Source organism: Haemaphysalis longicornis, unplaced genomic scaffold, assembly GCF_048455015.1.
Source record: "Haemaphysalis longicornis isolate Haplotype H1 unplaced genomic scaffold, Haemaphysalis longicornis Haplotype H1 scaffold_1, whole genome shotgun sequence".
NCBI classification, from domain to species: Eukaryota; Metazoa; Arthropoda; class Arachnida; order Ixodida; family Ixodidae; genus Haemaphysalis; species Haemaphysalis longicornis.
The window spans coordinates 169,656,219-169,670,990 of NW_027526203.1; the positions used below are offsets into that span (position 1 = coordinate 169,656,219).

Sequence of the window (14,772 nt, forward strand, 5' to 3'; positions counted from 1 at the left end):
CTACGACGTGTCCACACGCGCTACTGTGTACAGTTTTTGCTTCTTCGTTTTCTTTCTTTTTTCTGAGGTGGCAAATAACGCTATGTTAGTACGGTGTCAAATGTGAAAATAAGTTATCCGCACGGTTTCCTGCAGTGATGCGTTAAATGGTGTAAAACGTATATGTTTGCGCGCAGGTATGCCATTTTGTCTTTTTTTACATACGGATTAGTATGAATGTATTTGTAATCTGTTTAGCGTTTTCTTTTCTTTTGCTGTATTGTGTTTTTCTTATGTATACAGGCAGGGTTCGTACGGGCTTCAAAAGCAAAAATTCAAGGGTTTTCAAGGACTTTGAAGGACCATAAAACACATTTTCCAGATGCATATTACCAGCGAGAAAACAGACATGGACTAAGAAAGAAGCAGACGGGACACTCGCTGTCTGCTTCTTTCTTAGTCCCTGTCTGTTTTTTCGCTGGTAATATGCATCTAAGTCAACACCAACTAGCCCAACTTTCAGCCTTAACATTTTCAAGATCCCCATCATGTTCAAGGTCCCCAACACAATGCAAACTTTTGATATTGCCTAATACCTAAGAACATTAATGCACATTTAGATAGGCGCTATGGGTTCATGAATGCTCCCCCAGCTTTATTTTTTATTTCATAGTTTATATTTAGAGGTTTTTCTTTTTTCTTGATTTTTTGCTGAGGCTGTTTGATTTCAAAACTTAGTTAATGTTGCCTGCATCTCCTGCTTTATCAGCAAGAGTATCAGCTGAAATTAACTCAGCAAGTGTTGCTGCAAGGCAGGATGAACTATGTACACGTCCACCATTTGCATGTAAAAGCAAACACAGATGGAGCGTATGAGTCACAGCAAACACGCAATGAAAGGCCGTCCACAGACTAGATGGAACATGCAAGATAGAGAACAGAAGCCGGCTTTCACGGGATTGTATCGTGACATGAATTCTATTGAGGAGTGCTGCTCCCAATGTTGCCTCGTAATAATGAGAATCCACAAATCTTAATTTCGTGCAATACACTGAAACTTGATTGTTACAATGTTTCTTTACATTTTTAACACCTAAAATTCACGACAAACACTTTAAAATTTTGTCAAAAGATAGGGCCATTGGTTCTCTCCAGAATAATTAAGGGTTTTCAAGGACCCTTTAAAAATTCCAGGACTTCCCAGGCCTTGAAATTTTCACTTCTAAATTCAAGGGTTTTCAAGATTTTCAAGGACCTGTGCGAACCTTGACAGGTAATCATGCCGTCCTTGTTACTGTATATATCTATTCCCACACATGCCTAAGGCCTGGCACTCAGGCTGGAAGTATGAAATAAATAGTAAATAAATAAAAATAAAGCACTTTCTTCAAGTTTCTGAGACTGAAATTATGGCGCAAGGGGGGTTGCCAAGAGCTGAACGAGCGCCGCTTTTTTAACGCTATTATATCGAAGCGGCGTCCGTTTTATCAAAAATCGTTTTCTCGAATGCCGGTTTATAGATTCACCAATGTTCGTTGGTTTTTTTCGTTTAAATTGTTATTTTATTCAATTTATGTACCATTCATCCCAATGCTATTTAAACGCTTTTTACCAGAGGGAATATATTAATTAGAGGTGTGTTCAAGTTTAATTAATTGTTTTTCATCCTTTTGAAAAATTCCCAGTATATTGCCGTAGTTTCGCAGTTTTTTTCCCGCAGCTTTTTGTTCAATATTTGTTGCCTTTAAGCTTTGCGAATTTTCTCATTCTTGTGTGCGCTCTAGAGAATGTGTTTGATATTTTGTTAATTGTAAATATTAAAATTGTGGCCGCGCTCCACTGCTTCCAAGGCGCTTCCATCAGAACAGCACCAGTTAAAAACTGATATGCGTTAAAAACGGTTATAAAAAGTATAAACGACGCCGTAAGAAGCATGCATATACGTGAAAAAGTCAATGGCGCTTAACCGAAATGGAAGCAATTATACATTTACAGCACACTGTTACAGTTAAAGTGTCGTGAATTATACGAACGCAATGGTAGTGCTGCACCTGAAATTAACCCCAATGTTGAGCATTGATGTTTGGGATTCCAAGTTACTACTATTTAGACGCCTATGAACGGCCCATTTTAGACGGGTCTAGGACATTTCGATGTACTGGAACATTTCAATGCGGGATGTTACGGTGCAAGCATTCCGGTGCACCGACATTTTCGTACGCCAACTTTTCTGCGAACGGATTTGTGTGCTTATTTGTGTGAAACTTTCGGCAACTTATTATTTGCGTAGGTATTAGGTTATGGATGACTGTCTGCGCACTGATTGCATCGTTTGTGTTTATACTTTGAAAGTTTTCGGTCAGAATTTGAGATTTTTTAGAGCTTTATTTAATAACTCCTTTAGGCAATACCAATTATTATGTATCTTATTTTTTTCTAGGGGCGCGGGCGAGGGTTCAGAAAGTCACAAAAAGAGCAGCTTCTTGCCGCCTTGTGTGGCGCCTTGCATCTGCGCAAAAAGAGATATTTAACGATGTTACGGCACATATAATGTTACACTGACGTCGAAAGGGACAAATTATGCAGCTCTTAAAGCTTTATGCTGTCGTTCATGAAACTTTGTGTAAATGAGCTGAAGAAACGGTTTTCATTAAGACTTGTAACAAATAAAACTGGCTCACTGAACGTAGGCACTTCCAAAAAAAGACGTCTATTGCTAAGCTTGCGCACCAAGCTTCTGAACTGTGCCTTTTCTGTGCACCCTTCGGTGCCACACACAATAATTGCAGCTCTCTTTCCTAGGTGTAAATTCCGAGGACACCTAAGCACTTTTTTATGATACAGTGATTGAGAAAGCATTAGTGTCCAGTTGCCGAACGTGCACTCTCAATCGTCCTTTTTTCTTTTCTGTCTGTCTATCTGTCCGTCTGTCACTCGATTCAGCCGCTGGGCCAAACATGAAACAATGCTGGAACAAGGAGTATATATAGGCAAAACCGTCCCAAGCTACTGAACCTGGCGGAGTGCATATATTTCTATGTGTCAATATTGTTCAGAAGAAAAACTTGGCCGCGTATCTGCTCGCTTCGCTGCAAATGTCGTCGAAAGGCGATAGTCTTCTGCAGCCCCTGCCGTCTCATACATTCTCCCCCCCCCCTCTCTCACTCCTCGCGCGTCTGACGCGATGGAGGTTAGCTAAATTAAATCCACTTTCCCGCGCTGCAGAGCTCGCACGCCATCTGTTGGAACCTTTGCTACTGTTCGGCTTAGGGTTGCGCTCGAGCTCGAGGCTCGGGCGCCAGCTTCTTTTCGTATTTTTTGGTCAAACCATTGTTTTAACGCCTCTTTTTTAAATTGCTATCGTGAAAACCAAGGCCATGTCTATGCTTATTTAAAAGAACGCGCGTAATCCCGGTTATGTGCTTACATTTTGCCTCAAATGTACCTGGGGTTTCCTTCGCGCCATATTATTGGGACATGTATGACAAATCTTGGCAGTTTTAGAAGTTTGGAACGGTTTTGCGTATATAAGCGTCTTGTTTAATAATATTTATAACTTTTGAACCGGTGGCTGAATCGGTGCCGTCCACCGGGCGGACGCCCTAACATCTGCGCTTCATGCTCGCCAAATAAAGATATATCAATCAATCAATCGCGTTTAAGTAGCCCAAGAAAGACTATCGTCTTTAAAAAAGCATTAGGCATAATTGAGGCAAAACATTAGTGCATAACTGGCCGCAGCAGCGTTCTTTTATTCAAAAATAGACGTGCGATTGTTTTTAATAAAAATGCGGTAAAAGACAGTGTCAAAAACAGGCCAGATAGAAGTAAATATAATAAAAGAAAGATGTCTCCTCAAGAGTGAGAGAGAGAAACCTTTATTTGGGGCAAGGCTGGCCCTAGGCCTGTTGGGGGAATAGGATCAAAGGAATGGGTAAGGAAGGGGAGCAGACCGGCCGTTCTATACAGCTCGTGCTAGACCGCTTGTGACTGCGAATACAGCAATCTTGTGAAGGATGGGAGTGCCCACTGAGTGAGGGTCTATGGCTATCGCGGGATCGTTGGTGGGGGCAGAGAAATTTCTATAGCGAGTTAATTTGGGGCAAAACCAAATGAGGTGGTGCAGATCAGCTTTGGTTAGGGAGTGGCACTTGTTCACGAATACCTCAGCAGCTCTTGGAAGCGTAGGTAGAGAAGCCAGGAACCCAGGCGGGATGAGGTTTTTGAGGCGCTGTTCCAAGAACAATTGAAAGAAAAGGTCCCAACAGGTGGCGCGCGAACCAAGAAAACGAGGGAAAATTGAATCTAATTCATCAAACTTCAATTGCATTAATTATGGGGGAGGCAGGGGGAGAAGAACAGCGTGAGGGGGAGAGGGGAGGATGTTACGAGGCGGGGGCGGCCGAAGGCTATGGTATACATTTGCAGCGAAGCAACCAGATACGCAGCCAATTTCTTATCTTCTCCTCGTGTCTATGACTCGGCACATACCCGGGGAACGTATAGCATACCCCATTTCAGGTAGTATGACGGACAGGGCGTTTCACGTAAGAGCGCTAGTCCAAGAATATTGTTCACTGATCATGTCGCACACTAGCCGGTGGTTGGGGCGGGGAGTATTAAAATATTTTAGTGTACGTCTAAAAGAAAAGAAGAACCTACCCGCAATCAGTAGCACCTTTCTCTTCTTGAGCAAAGCTGCCTCAGGGGCTAGCGCGTGCAAGTCGATCCAGCACGTGCTCTTTTCAGAAGCGTTCTCGTCGGGCCGGCGTGCGTCTTTTTTAGCTTTGGAGGCACCGGAAAGCCCGTTGAGCGGACGCGTCCCACGCAATAGAAAACATTCATAACGTGTTTTTCTTTTACTTGCCGAAGACTTGCATATGCTCATCTGCTTGTTTTGGCACTGTCGCGTTAATTGCGTATTTCTTTGTTTTCCGTTACTCATAATGTTAGTATACTTGCACCTCAACCTTAACGCAAAGTAGGTAAGGGTTGAGGCATTTGATTTTTGGTTTTTTATGAACCCCGAAATAATAGATTATGATCTTGCTCTACCGCTTGTGCTTTGCAACAATAACGCAAAATGTTTTTGTGCTGCAAATTATTTGTCAATGCAGATATTAGCATAGGAAAAATTATTTTCCTGAATTCGGGTGTGAATGTTCGCGCGTAGAAATTAAAAGCGAGCAGAAAAAGAAAAGCTCGTTTCGTTTAATTGCATGCGTCTTCAAAAGACGCCCACATATCAGACACCTGATTAATTCTAATGTACGAATCAATGTACCAACACAATTTGTGCAAGTTGTTCAACAGCAAAAAAAAAAAAAAGTTCGGGATGTGCCAAGTGCGAACAAGTATCATGCAAGCGGAAGGAAATAAAAATGCCCTGTGACAAATTGAACAGATGACCCCTTAATGTCGAAAAGGTGACCCATGGGACCTGAAAGGCTTTCGGAACCGACGTCCCCCAACAACACGTTTCATTCCGTGAAATAGCCAGGACACCGGGCTGGTCGAGCGGCGCGGTGAGCAGACGATGCGTCCGTAGCAGACAAGACGACACTGGCAAAAGTTGACTCATTAGCGACGCTGCAGTTGACCCGAGCCTGCTCGATACGTACTAACGCACATTGTTTCACAAGTCGAAAGAAAATTTTACCGGGCTCTTTCCTTCGAGTGAGAAATGCAGCACGAGCGCCACGAAAAAAGCAGGCGTCCGAGCGGGGCGAGCCCTCCCCGTCCACACGGGTAGGGTGCCTCGATGCGCGCCCGCAGAGCGGGGGCGCATCGAGGCAGTCTACACACGGGGGAACCGCAGCCCATGCGGGGTCGTTTTGTGAGGGCTCCCCTCTTGTTTTTTTTTTTTTTTTCCTTCCTGGTTCGGCGAATTTCAAAGGCGAAAAGCTGGCCTGTTTGGGAAACCGTCGCGAGCGGCTAGACCCTGTGTGAAGGCCCTGCTTCTCGCACCGCGGGGGAGAGAACAAGAGAGAAGGAATTGTGTCTTCAGGTCGCGACGCCACGTGGTGTCAGTTTTTCGAAACTCGACGCCGTGTCCCGAAATCCTGGCCATGTTTGAGATGTGCCGGTCGTTCTCCCCGAGAATCCTAAGGGGGTGCAGCTCGCGACCAGCGAGGCTGACTTCTTCGAATTTGTTGTCGATAACAGAACTTCGTCCAAAGCCAACTTGAAGACAATTACAGGATATCCGTGCCCACCTGATATTAGGAGCTTCGAGAGGTTTCTGAGCAAGATAGCCTTTTACCGCGGCTTTAACCTCATTGCGCCGCAGAGCTATCGTACCAACTGAACTTTGCGAAAGTGTGAAATGCCTAGAGGAGGAATAAGCACAGCAAGCTGTTGAGGTTTCGCTTTCGGGGAGACAGCGAAGTTAAGGATAAAATATCTTACCAACCCCTTTGTCTTGCAGACCGATGCTATAGACTATTGTCTGGGAGCAGTGCTTGTTCGGAAGTTCGATAGCGTGCTCCATCCGGCCGTACTTGCGAGCAATCCTATCACCTCGGCTTAAAACAACTACACCATCACCAATCACGAGTGTGTAACATTCATGTTTTTACTCAATGAATTTGACATGCAGGTAGACGGTGCTTCATTAAACATTCAGATTCCATGGCTTTAATGTGGCTGCAGTTTTGTAGATCCCTATGGCCGCCTTGGGCTTCGGGTGCTTGCGGTTCAGCGTTATCACTTTACTATGCAGCATAGGAATGGTTCGCAGAACCAAGTCGCTCCCTTTCTCTCACAGGCTGACTTTGCTTAGTGTTCGAAAGACGAAGTGACGGCGCTAGTGACTGCACGGGATACTGACGGCACGCTGGTCAGCAGGATGTTCCTTCTCGGCCCACAAGCCGACGGAGTTTGCTATAAGGTGATTGAGAACCTCGGTGAACAGGGCGTTTCTCACACAACCAAAAGCGGTAATTTCGTCTGATACGTTCTGCCAGAGGAAGGTCTTCTACATCGGAGTTTTCCGCAGACTAATGATGAAGCTGATTCCCCTTTCAGCGCTGTTATACCACCGAAGCTTAGGAACGCCTTCCTTCGACAATTCCATGGCTGCACTTGCTAGACACATCTTTAGCAGCACAAACTATAATAAGTTTTGTCGACCAGTCGCTTCAACGGGTATTAGGCTTGATGTGCTGGGCTTCCTCTAGCTCTCATGTATAGCAGGTAAAAAAAAACACTCTTTGGTTGCTCGCACGGGCTAATGCAAATCGTTTCATGCGGTATCACCGGACTTCCGCCAGCCGGTCTCTTGGCCACTGCTATTTGTCGTTACAGACTAGCTCACAAAAAGGTTTGAGTTGTTCCAGCCACGCAGCATCAGTGCCCAGAACGCATGGAGGCGTCAAATGTGTGTGTTTTGGCGCTCTCCTAACACTTATCACGGACAGTGCTACTTATTTCACAGTAAGTTCTTTGATGGCTACTGTCTTGACAAAGGCGGGAAACACAAGTATACGACGACCTTATAACACTTAGGCGAACATAAGGGGCATATAAATCGCAGTCCCAAAGCAATTCAACTAAAAATTGGGATGCTAAGCTTCTTGAGATTCCGTTGACACTCGCACCACGGTGAAGCCCAGAACTGAATAGACGCTGGCTCACTTGAACATCTTGGGGCGATGTCCTTTTCGCTCCACAGAAATGCTTTTTGCAGAACGAGCAGCGTGTTCTGGTATGACACCCGTGCAGCCCGAGAGCAGCCTGACTTTACACTTATCGAACAAGCGGACCAGTAAAACCAGACCTTTCGAGATCTTCAGTTTGCGGTCGCCGACCTGGTGCTCCTCCCCACTCATCCAGTGAGTGACGCTTCGCGGTCGTTGGCTGCGCCGCTGGGTCCTTAATGGGAGGGCCTAATTACAGTAGGTCAAAAGCTGTCTTCTCTGTCATTTTCTACCAAACGTAATACTGGTGGGCATTCTGGCCCTGTACATATGTCAGACCATAAACAGAATCACACGTTACAGGAAAATACGGGAAAGGCGAGAGAAAAGAAAATACGAGAAAGGCGAAAGAAAAGTCCCCCAAAAGACCAACAAAATACCCGCACAATTCTCGACCCAAAAACAACCTTTCCACGCCGTCCCCCGCCTGCCCCCCACACATTTAATCGCCACCCCATATCCAGGGTGCCAGATGTACCAGGGTCCTCTAAGCGGGCCGCGGTTCTTTGGAACGACTGAGTCGGGAAAACCGAGTCACACGTGATAGCCCCGTTCGTGCCGCTGCGTACATCTTCACAACCGGTTCTCATGTAGGTAAAGGGTCACCACGCGAGGTTGACCACGCAACCGTACAAAGCCACCGTTAGTTACACAGTTGCCTCAGGTCACAGTAAGAGTTGTGTTTTTCAATCTGAATCCCATTTGAAAACTGTCGACCCGGGTGCAACCATTTGGTGGTTGTATTTACGCCCATTAAAGGGACACTGCAACACTTTCTTCACCTTTTTTTAAATGTAGATGCTTGCAGAACGTAGTCAACCAATACGTCCAGTAATTAGATTAAGGGGCTGCAAGGTACCTCAGCCAAAAATTACTGCTGTATGCCCATCAGATAAGCTTGAATCTTGCTGAAAAATTTTTTCTCTCTCTTCCCGGTAGTGTCGTTTTTGGACAGCTGGAATGTTGTAAATCGGCTTGCTATGTTATCTCCCGCCGCCTGAGCCAGGCGTGTGACGTATCAACAACTCAGCGTCATGTCTTTCCTCGCCCTTTCTTCCATCCCAACTCCCTCTCCCTTGCTATGCTTTAAATACTGTGTTCACGGACGAATAAATGGTTCAGTTCCCAGCGCTGTCTCGTCTGTCGTCCACGCACCGTGTGTGCGCCGGCTATGTAACAGTGGCGACGATCAAGAAAGGAACCCATGAAGTAAAAGAAGAACACGGCGAGCAAAACCACGGTACGGTCTTTCAAGAACCTGCAGCAATGACAACGGCAGCCATGGCTCACCATTATCTTCCCGAGTATGACGGCGAGAGGGAGAATTGGAAAGCGTACGTCATCAAGGCAGAAGCTTGTTTCGAGGCAGCGGGAGTTATCGACACAGCGAAAAAAAGGGCGTTGCTCGTAGCAGCGTTAAACACGAGGACTGTGCGGATTATGTCGGGACGAGTCGCTCCCAAGAAACCGAACAGCCTAACCTACGAAGAAGTCGTTGCAGCGCTGGATGAATATTTTGACCCGAAGCGCCACGAGATAACGGAAAGCTTCCGGTTCTTCAAACGATGTCAGCACGAAGGTGAGCCTTTGCAACATTTCCTTGTCGACATCCGACGCATTGCAGACAACTGCAATTTTGGCAGCACGCTGGAACGAATGCTCCGCGACCGTATAGTCTGTGGGGTCAGATCAAAGGCTTTGCAAAAACAGCTTTTGGCAAAAGCAAACTTGACTTTGGAAGAGGCCGAAGCGATAGCATTATCAGCCGAAACGGCAGAAGATGACGCAAATAAGATATCGGGCGATACAACTACCGTACTGAAGGTTGACGCGCAGCGCGTGTTGACGAACGAGCCTACTCTAAAATGCGGACGCTGCGGAAGTAAGAAGCATAACAGCCACGCATGCGGCTGGGCCAAGAGTAGGTGCTATCGCTGTGGTAGGCCGGGTCATCTTGCGAAAATGTGTTCGAGCGACGCTCCGAGGAAACGCGAAACAGTGCAGACGCAAGGCATGCGGGGACGAGCACTGGCGGTGGCGGAAGACTGTGCGGAGGGGAACGTAGACGAAGCTATGCACCTCTGGACTTTGTCTTCATCTCGGTAGTGGCAATTAGAGCCCCCAATTCACAGGAAGTTCACTTGGTGCGGCGTTGACATGCCAATGCTGATAGACACGGGGTCGCCCGTCTGCGTTCTGCCACGCGAAATTTATGAAACGAACCGGGAGAGATGGCCGCCATTGCAACCTTCATTTGTCCAGCTTTCCTGTTATTTTGGCAAGCTCCCCGTCCTAGGACAATTGGACATGAAGGTAGCTTACAAGGGTGCCGTAGTAGACTGCTCGTTGGTAGTATTAAATTGCCCCGGTCCTTGTCTATGCGGGTGGGACCTAATTTTTCAGCTGAGCAACGCAGGGTCACCTGTCCTTAACTTGAGAGCGGAAGCCGGATCGCCAACGAGTCTCCCGGCCGTGGACGACATCGTCAACGAGTTTCAAGACGTTTTCAGCGCGGAACTCGGCTGCATCAGCGGTCCCCCTGTGCACCTTCAACTCAAGGAAGGAGCTACACCCAAGTTCTGTAAGGCACGATCCATTCCTTTCGCTCTCCATGATAAGGTTTCTCAAGAACTTGACAGACTGGTAGCAATTAGGGTGTTATCACCGGTAGCGCATGCGGAGTGGGCCACGCCCATTGTGCCAGTCTTAAAGAAAGATGGAACCGTTCGGATTTGCGTCGATTTCAAGATCACGTTAAATCCTGTATGCGAACTGGAGCAGTACCCATTGCCGGCGATTGACGACAGGTTGCCGGCCTAAACGGCGGAGAGTACTTCAGCACTCTCGACCTCCGTGACGCGTATAATCAAGTACCGCTTGACGAAGAATCGCAGAAGATATGCGTAATTAACACGCATCGAGGGCTATTTTGCTTCCAGAGGCTGCCTTTTGGCATAGCGTCTGCCCCAGCCATCTTCCACCGAAAAATCGAAACAGTCCTGCAGGGGCTACCAGTCGTGCAAGCTTACCTCGATGTGTTGGTTGCGGAGCGACAGGGAAGCAGCGAGACCCTGCGAGCGGTACTCCAGCGTTTCCGTGAGCACGGTGTAAAACTGCGTCTAGACAAATGCAAATTTAGTCAACCTTCAGTCACGTACTTAGGGCACCAAATCGACAAAAACGGCCTACACCCCACTGAGAAACATGTGGAAGCAATCGCCCAGGCTCCTAGCCCGACAAATGTGCAGGAACTACGCTCATTTCTGGGCATGCTGTCGTATTACTCCAAGTTCCTTCCGAATATGTCATCTTTGCTTGCACCTTTGTACCAGTTGCTTGGCAAAAATGCGCGTTGGGTCTGGGGAGAAGCTCAACACAGCGACTTTGCCAACGCAAAGCAGTGCCTACTTGCGGCAGGGGTGCTCGTTCACTACGACCCCGCAAAGCCATTAAAACTGGAGTGCGACGCTTCTCCGCATGGCATTAGTGCCATGCTGTTTCATACGGATGGAAAAGTGAACCGTCCCATAGGCTTCCGTTCGCGAACGCTGACCACTGCTGAACGGAATTACTCCAAGGTAGAACGTGAGGCCTTGGCCCTTGTTTTTGGGGTGTTGAAATTTCGCGACTATCTCCTCAACAGAGATTTTACCTTGGTCACAGATCACCAGCCGCTCCTGGGCCTTCTGAAAGCGGAGAAGCCGACGCCAGCGTTGGCCGCAGCTCGAATACAGCGGTGGGCTCTCTACCTCGGCGGATTTCGCTACAAGCTTCAGTATTCGCCCGGTAAGCTGCTACTAAACGCCGACACCCTCAGCAGGCTAACGCTGCAGACTCCAGCACCACCAGCGAGAAGCGAACCCCCAGAGTATGTTTACGCTCTAACAAGTTTCGATGATGGTACTGTGTCTGTCGAAGAACTCAGAGCTAACTGCGCGGGACCTTTTACTAGCGAAGGTCGTGGAGTACACCAAGCATGGCTGGCCGAAACATGTAAAGGACACAGAGCTGGTGCCATTCTCGGACCACCGGTTAGAACTATCCGTGGCTCATGTGTTGTTATACTGGGGTCATCGAGTTGTTGTTCCCACACACGCACGAGAACGGGTGCTACATATGCTCCATGAGACACATCAAGGGTCATCGGCAATGAAGGCTGTCTCCAGATCGGCATTCTGGTGGCCGGGACTAGACCGAGAGATAGAACACCTCTCAGCGTCGGGCCACAACTGCGTGCAAAACCTGCCTGTGCCAGCCTCTGCTCAACCAATGAGTTGTCCAGCCGTTAATGAAAAATAGTCGAGGCTGCACGCCGATTTCGCCGGGCCGGTCGCAGGCAGCATGATACTGGTGGTCGTGGATGATGCCACTAAGTGGATTGAAGCCGTGCCCATGAGGCAGGCAAGCACGCAGTCTACAATTGCCAGCTTACGCAGCATTTTTGACAGATTCGGTGTTCCACGCACAATAGTTGCGGACAATGGCACGCAGTTCACTAGTGAAGAATTCGCCACCTTTGCGAAGAACAATAACATCGCACACCTCCGTACGGCTGTGTATCGCCTACAATCTAACGGGCTCGCTGAACAAGCTGTTCGGACGATTAAGGAAGCTTTAAAGAAGATAAGCGAAATCACATTAGAAGAGAAATGAGTGAAGGTTCTTTTCAACTACAGGAGAACGCCGTGCCCCGAGAGAAAATCCCCTTCCGAACTTCTATTCGGCTACCTGATCCGCTCTCGCTTGGACTCGCGTTTCCTACCTTTCCCAGGGTCAACCCGGGAGACGGAAGAGTGGACACTGCCATCCGACACAGCCGTGTACGCCCGTAACTACGGCCAGGGGGACAAATGGACACCAGGGAAAGTTCAGTCCGCTACAGGGTCACGCATGGTCACCATACAAACGCCCGCTGGGGTGGTTCGGCGTCACATAGACCAAGTGCATTCCAGACCGAGCCCGGCATCCGCTCGGAGCGGCGTTCACCGAGACCAAGACGAGGGGAGCCCTTCGGCTGCAGCTGCGCCCACACCGACCGACAACGAAGGCGATTTGAACGAGCAGCCTGCAGACCAGGTGGTACCTGCACAACCGTCGCCGCCTATCCAGAAGGCTCAGGAACCCCCGCAAGTTTTGCGACGTTCTACTCGGGAAAGAAAGCCTGTACAGCGTTTTCAATACTAAGGGAGGAGAAATGTTGTAAATCGGCTTGCTATGTTATCTCCCGCCGCCTGAGCCAGGCGTGTGACGTATCAACAACTCAGCGTCATGTCTTTCCTCGCCCTTTCTTCCGTCCCAACTCCCTCTCCCTTGCTATGCTTTAAATACTGTGTTCACGGACGAATAAATGGTTCAGTTCCCAGCGCTGTCTCGTCTGTCGTCCACGCACCGTGTGTGCGCCGGCTATGTAACAGTGGAATTACGTCATTACAGTGGTGTAACCGCCTTTGTTCCGGCTTTCCGTCAGTTAAAGCCATAAGCTCCCTCGATATTTACTTTAAAAAAGAAAGCCAGAAAAGCAAAGCAGAAACGTAAGGCGTATCTGCTGCGACGGGCAAATCACGGAGACCCGCTCCCTGGTGGCGATAACTATGGCTTTCGCAGTGCTTTTAAACGCGGAGGGAAGATCAAAAGCGTCTTCGGAAGTGTTACAGAGCTTTAAGGCTTGTTACTTTGGGAGCAGTGAGTCGGTGATCGTTGGACAGAGCTGGAGCGCTGTTACACTGCGGAGTTCAGTTCTGAATTGTCGCACCACGTGTGGTGTTGTGACGTATTCCTGTTCTACATCTCGTAGTGGATTTGGCAGCTTTAAAGAGGTCCTGAAATACCTTCCGCCGATGCAAGAATGTACATGTAACCGAATAAAGCAATGTATCAGCAATCTCCTCCCGCAAGAATTTTGTTAAAGCGATGAGTATTAGCTGGGAAATCGTAAACCAAAAAACTCCCAAGCATTTCCCCGAGGGTGAACATGGTTAAGTGCGAATGCACGGGGTGATGCTATGAGGGGGAGTAAAGTTAAAATCCGTTGGCATTCGCCCGTGAGCGCGCGCTAGCCGACCCACGGAGGTCTGGCAGTTTATCGCTGCATATATAGGGGGGTACGCCGCGCCGAGCGCGCCGAGCCAGGTGGCTTTGAGAGGAGGCGAGCGCAAGGGGAGAGGGACAGCGGCGCACGGCAGCTGCAGCCGAGCGAGGGGGAGAGGAGAGAGTGTGACGTCACGGTGGAGAGAGAGGCGCGCGGCAGCTGCTGGGGAGGGGAGGCGCGCTGTGACGCCATACCATGACGTCACGGCGCGAGAAGCGCTGCGGGGAGCGGCGCGCACCCGCGCAGCCACGGCGAGGAGGCGGAGCGAGCGCGGTCACGTGGTGAAGTGACGTCACCGCGCCGTTGCTACCGACGCTCCTCTCCGCTCCACGCCGTTGCTAGGGAGAGGAGGACTGCGGACGCCGCCGCCGGCGGTGGAAGGTTTGGGGTCGCTTATAAAGTGCATTCGCACTCAAAAGCATTATCGTCGCTCCGCGTTTCCTCCTCCTTTCGACTGACTCTCCGCTGTTGACGGCGCGCGAGCCTTGCCTCCCATGATGCTGCGCTCCTCAGCGGTGACGTACTTCCGCTATTGCGCTGCTCAGACTGCCGTCTGCTACGGGCAAGCTTTGTTGACACCATGAATCCCGCACTCCGCTCAAGGCTGGAAAAGTGAACGAAAAATCTGGCCCCATGTGTGCGGCGGCCTGGCCTTGCCCTTTCTCGGTGTACGTTGTTGCAGTTGCTATCGGCGGCGAACTCGCAGCCGCACGGGGAGGATCGTGCGCTCGTTCTCTTTGATGCACCGCGCACTGTTTATCCAAAAAGCGCCGTATCAGATGTGGCCCCGCTGGTGCCGGGTCTTATGTTGCGGCGGTGGTAATTCCTGCCGGCGGCATGTGAAAGACATTTTAAACCGATACAGAACCCGTGCACAAAGCACTTCAATCATGTGAGCAGTTAGCTTGGGGCGACGCTTGGTGGAGAGCGGCAACGTTGGCAAAACATGCTCCGCCCCGGCTCTGAGCTTTCTAGCGCTGGAGCGAGCGCCATTTCTTTGACAATCTC

The 14,772-nt window shown here is 49.0% G+C and overlaps 2 protein-coding genes across 2 annotated transcripts; both read left to right on the forward strand.

Moving 5' to 3' along the window:
- Positions 1-8,783: 8,783 nt before the first annotated feature.
- On the forward strand, positions 8,784-9,894 carry LOC144167210 (uncharacterized). The gene has a single exon (XM_077696556.1). The coding sequence runs from the start codon at positions 8,790-8,792 to the stop codon at positions 9,780-9,782; it is 993 nt and encodes a 330-aa protein (XP_077552682.1). The 5' UTR covers positions 8,784-8,789; the 3' UTR covers positions 9,783-9,894.
- On the forward strand, positions 9,834-13,008 carry LOC144167222 (uncharacterized). Its single transcript, XM_077696567.1, has 3 exons — positions 9,834-10,257; positions 11,340-11,462; positions 12,448-13,008. Exons 1-3 carry the CDS (start codon positions 9,834-9,836, stop codon positions 12,858-12,860), a joined length of 960 nt encoding a protein of 319 aa, XP_077552693.1. The 3' UTR covers positions 12,861-13,008.
- Positions 13,009-14,772: the final 1,764 nt, after the last annotated feature.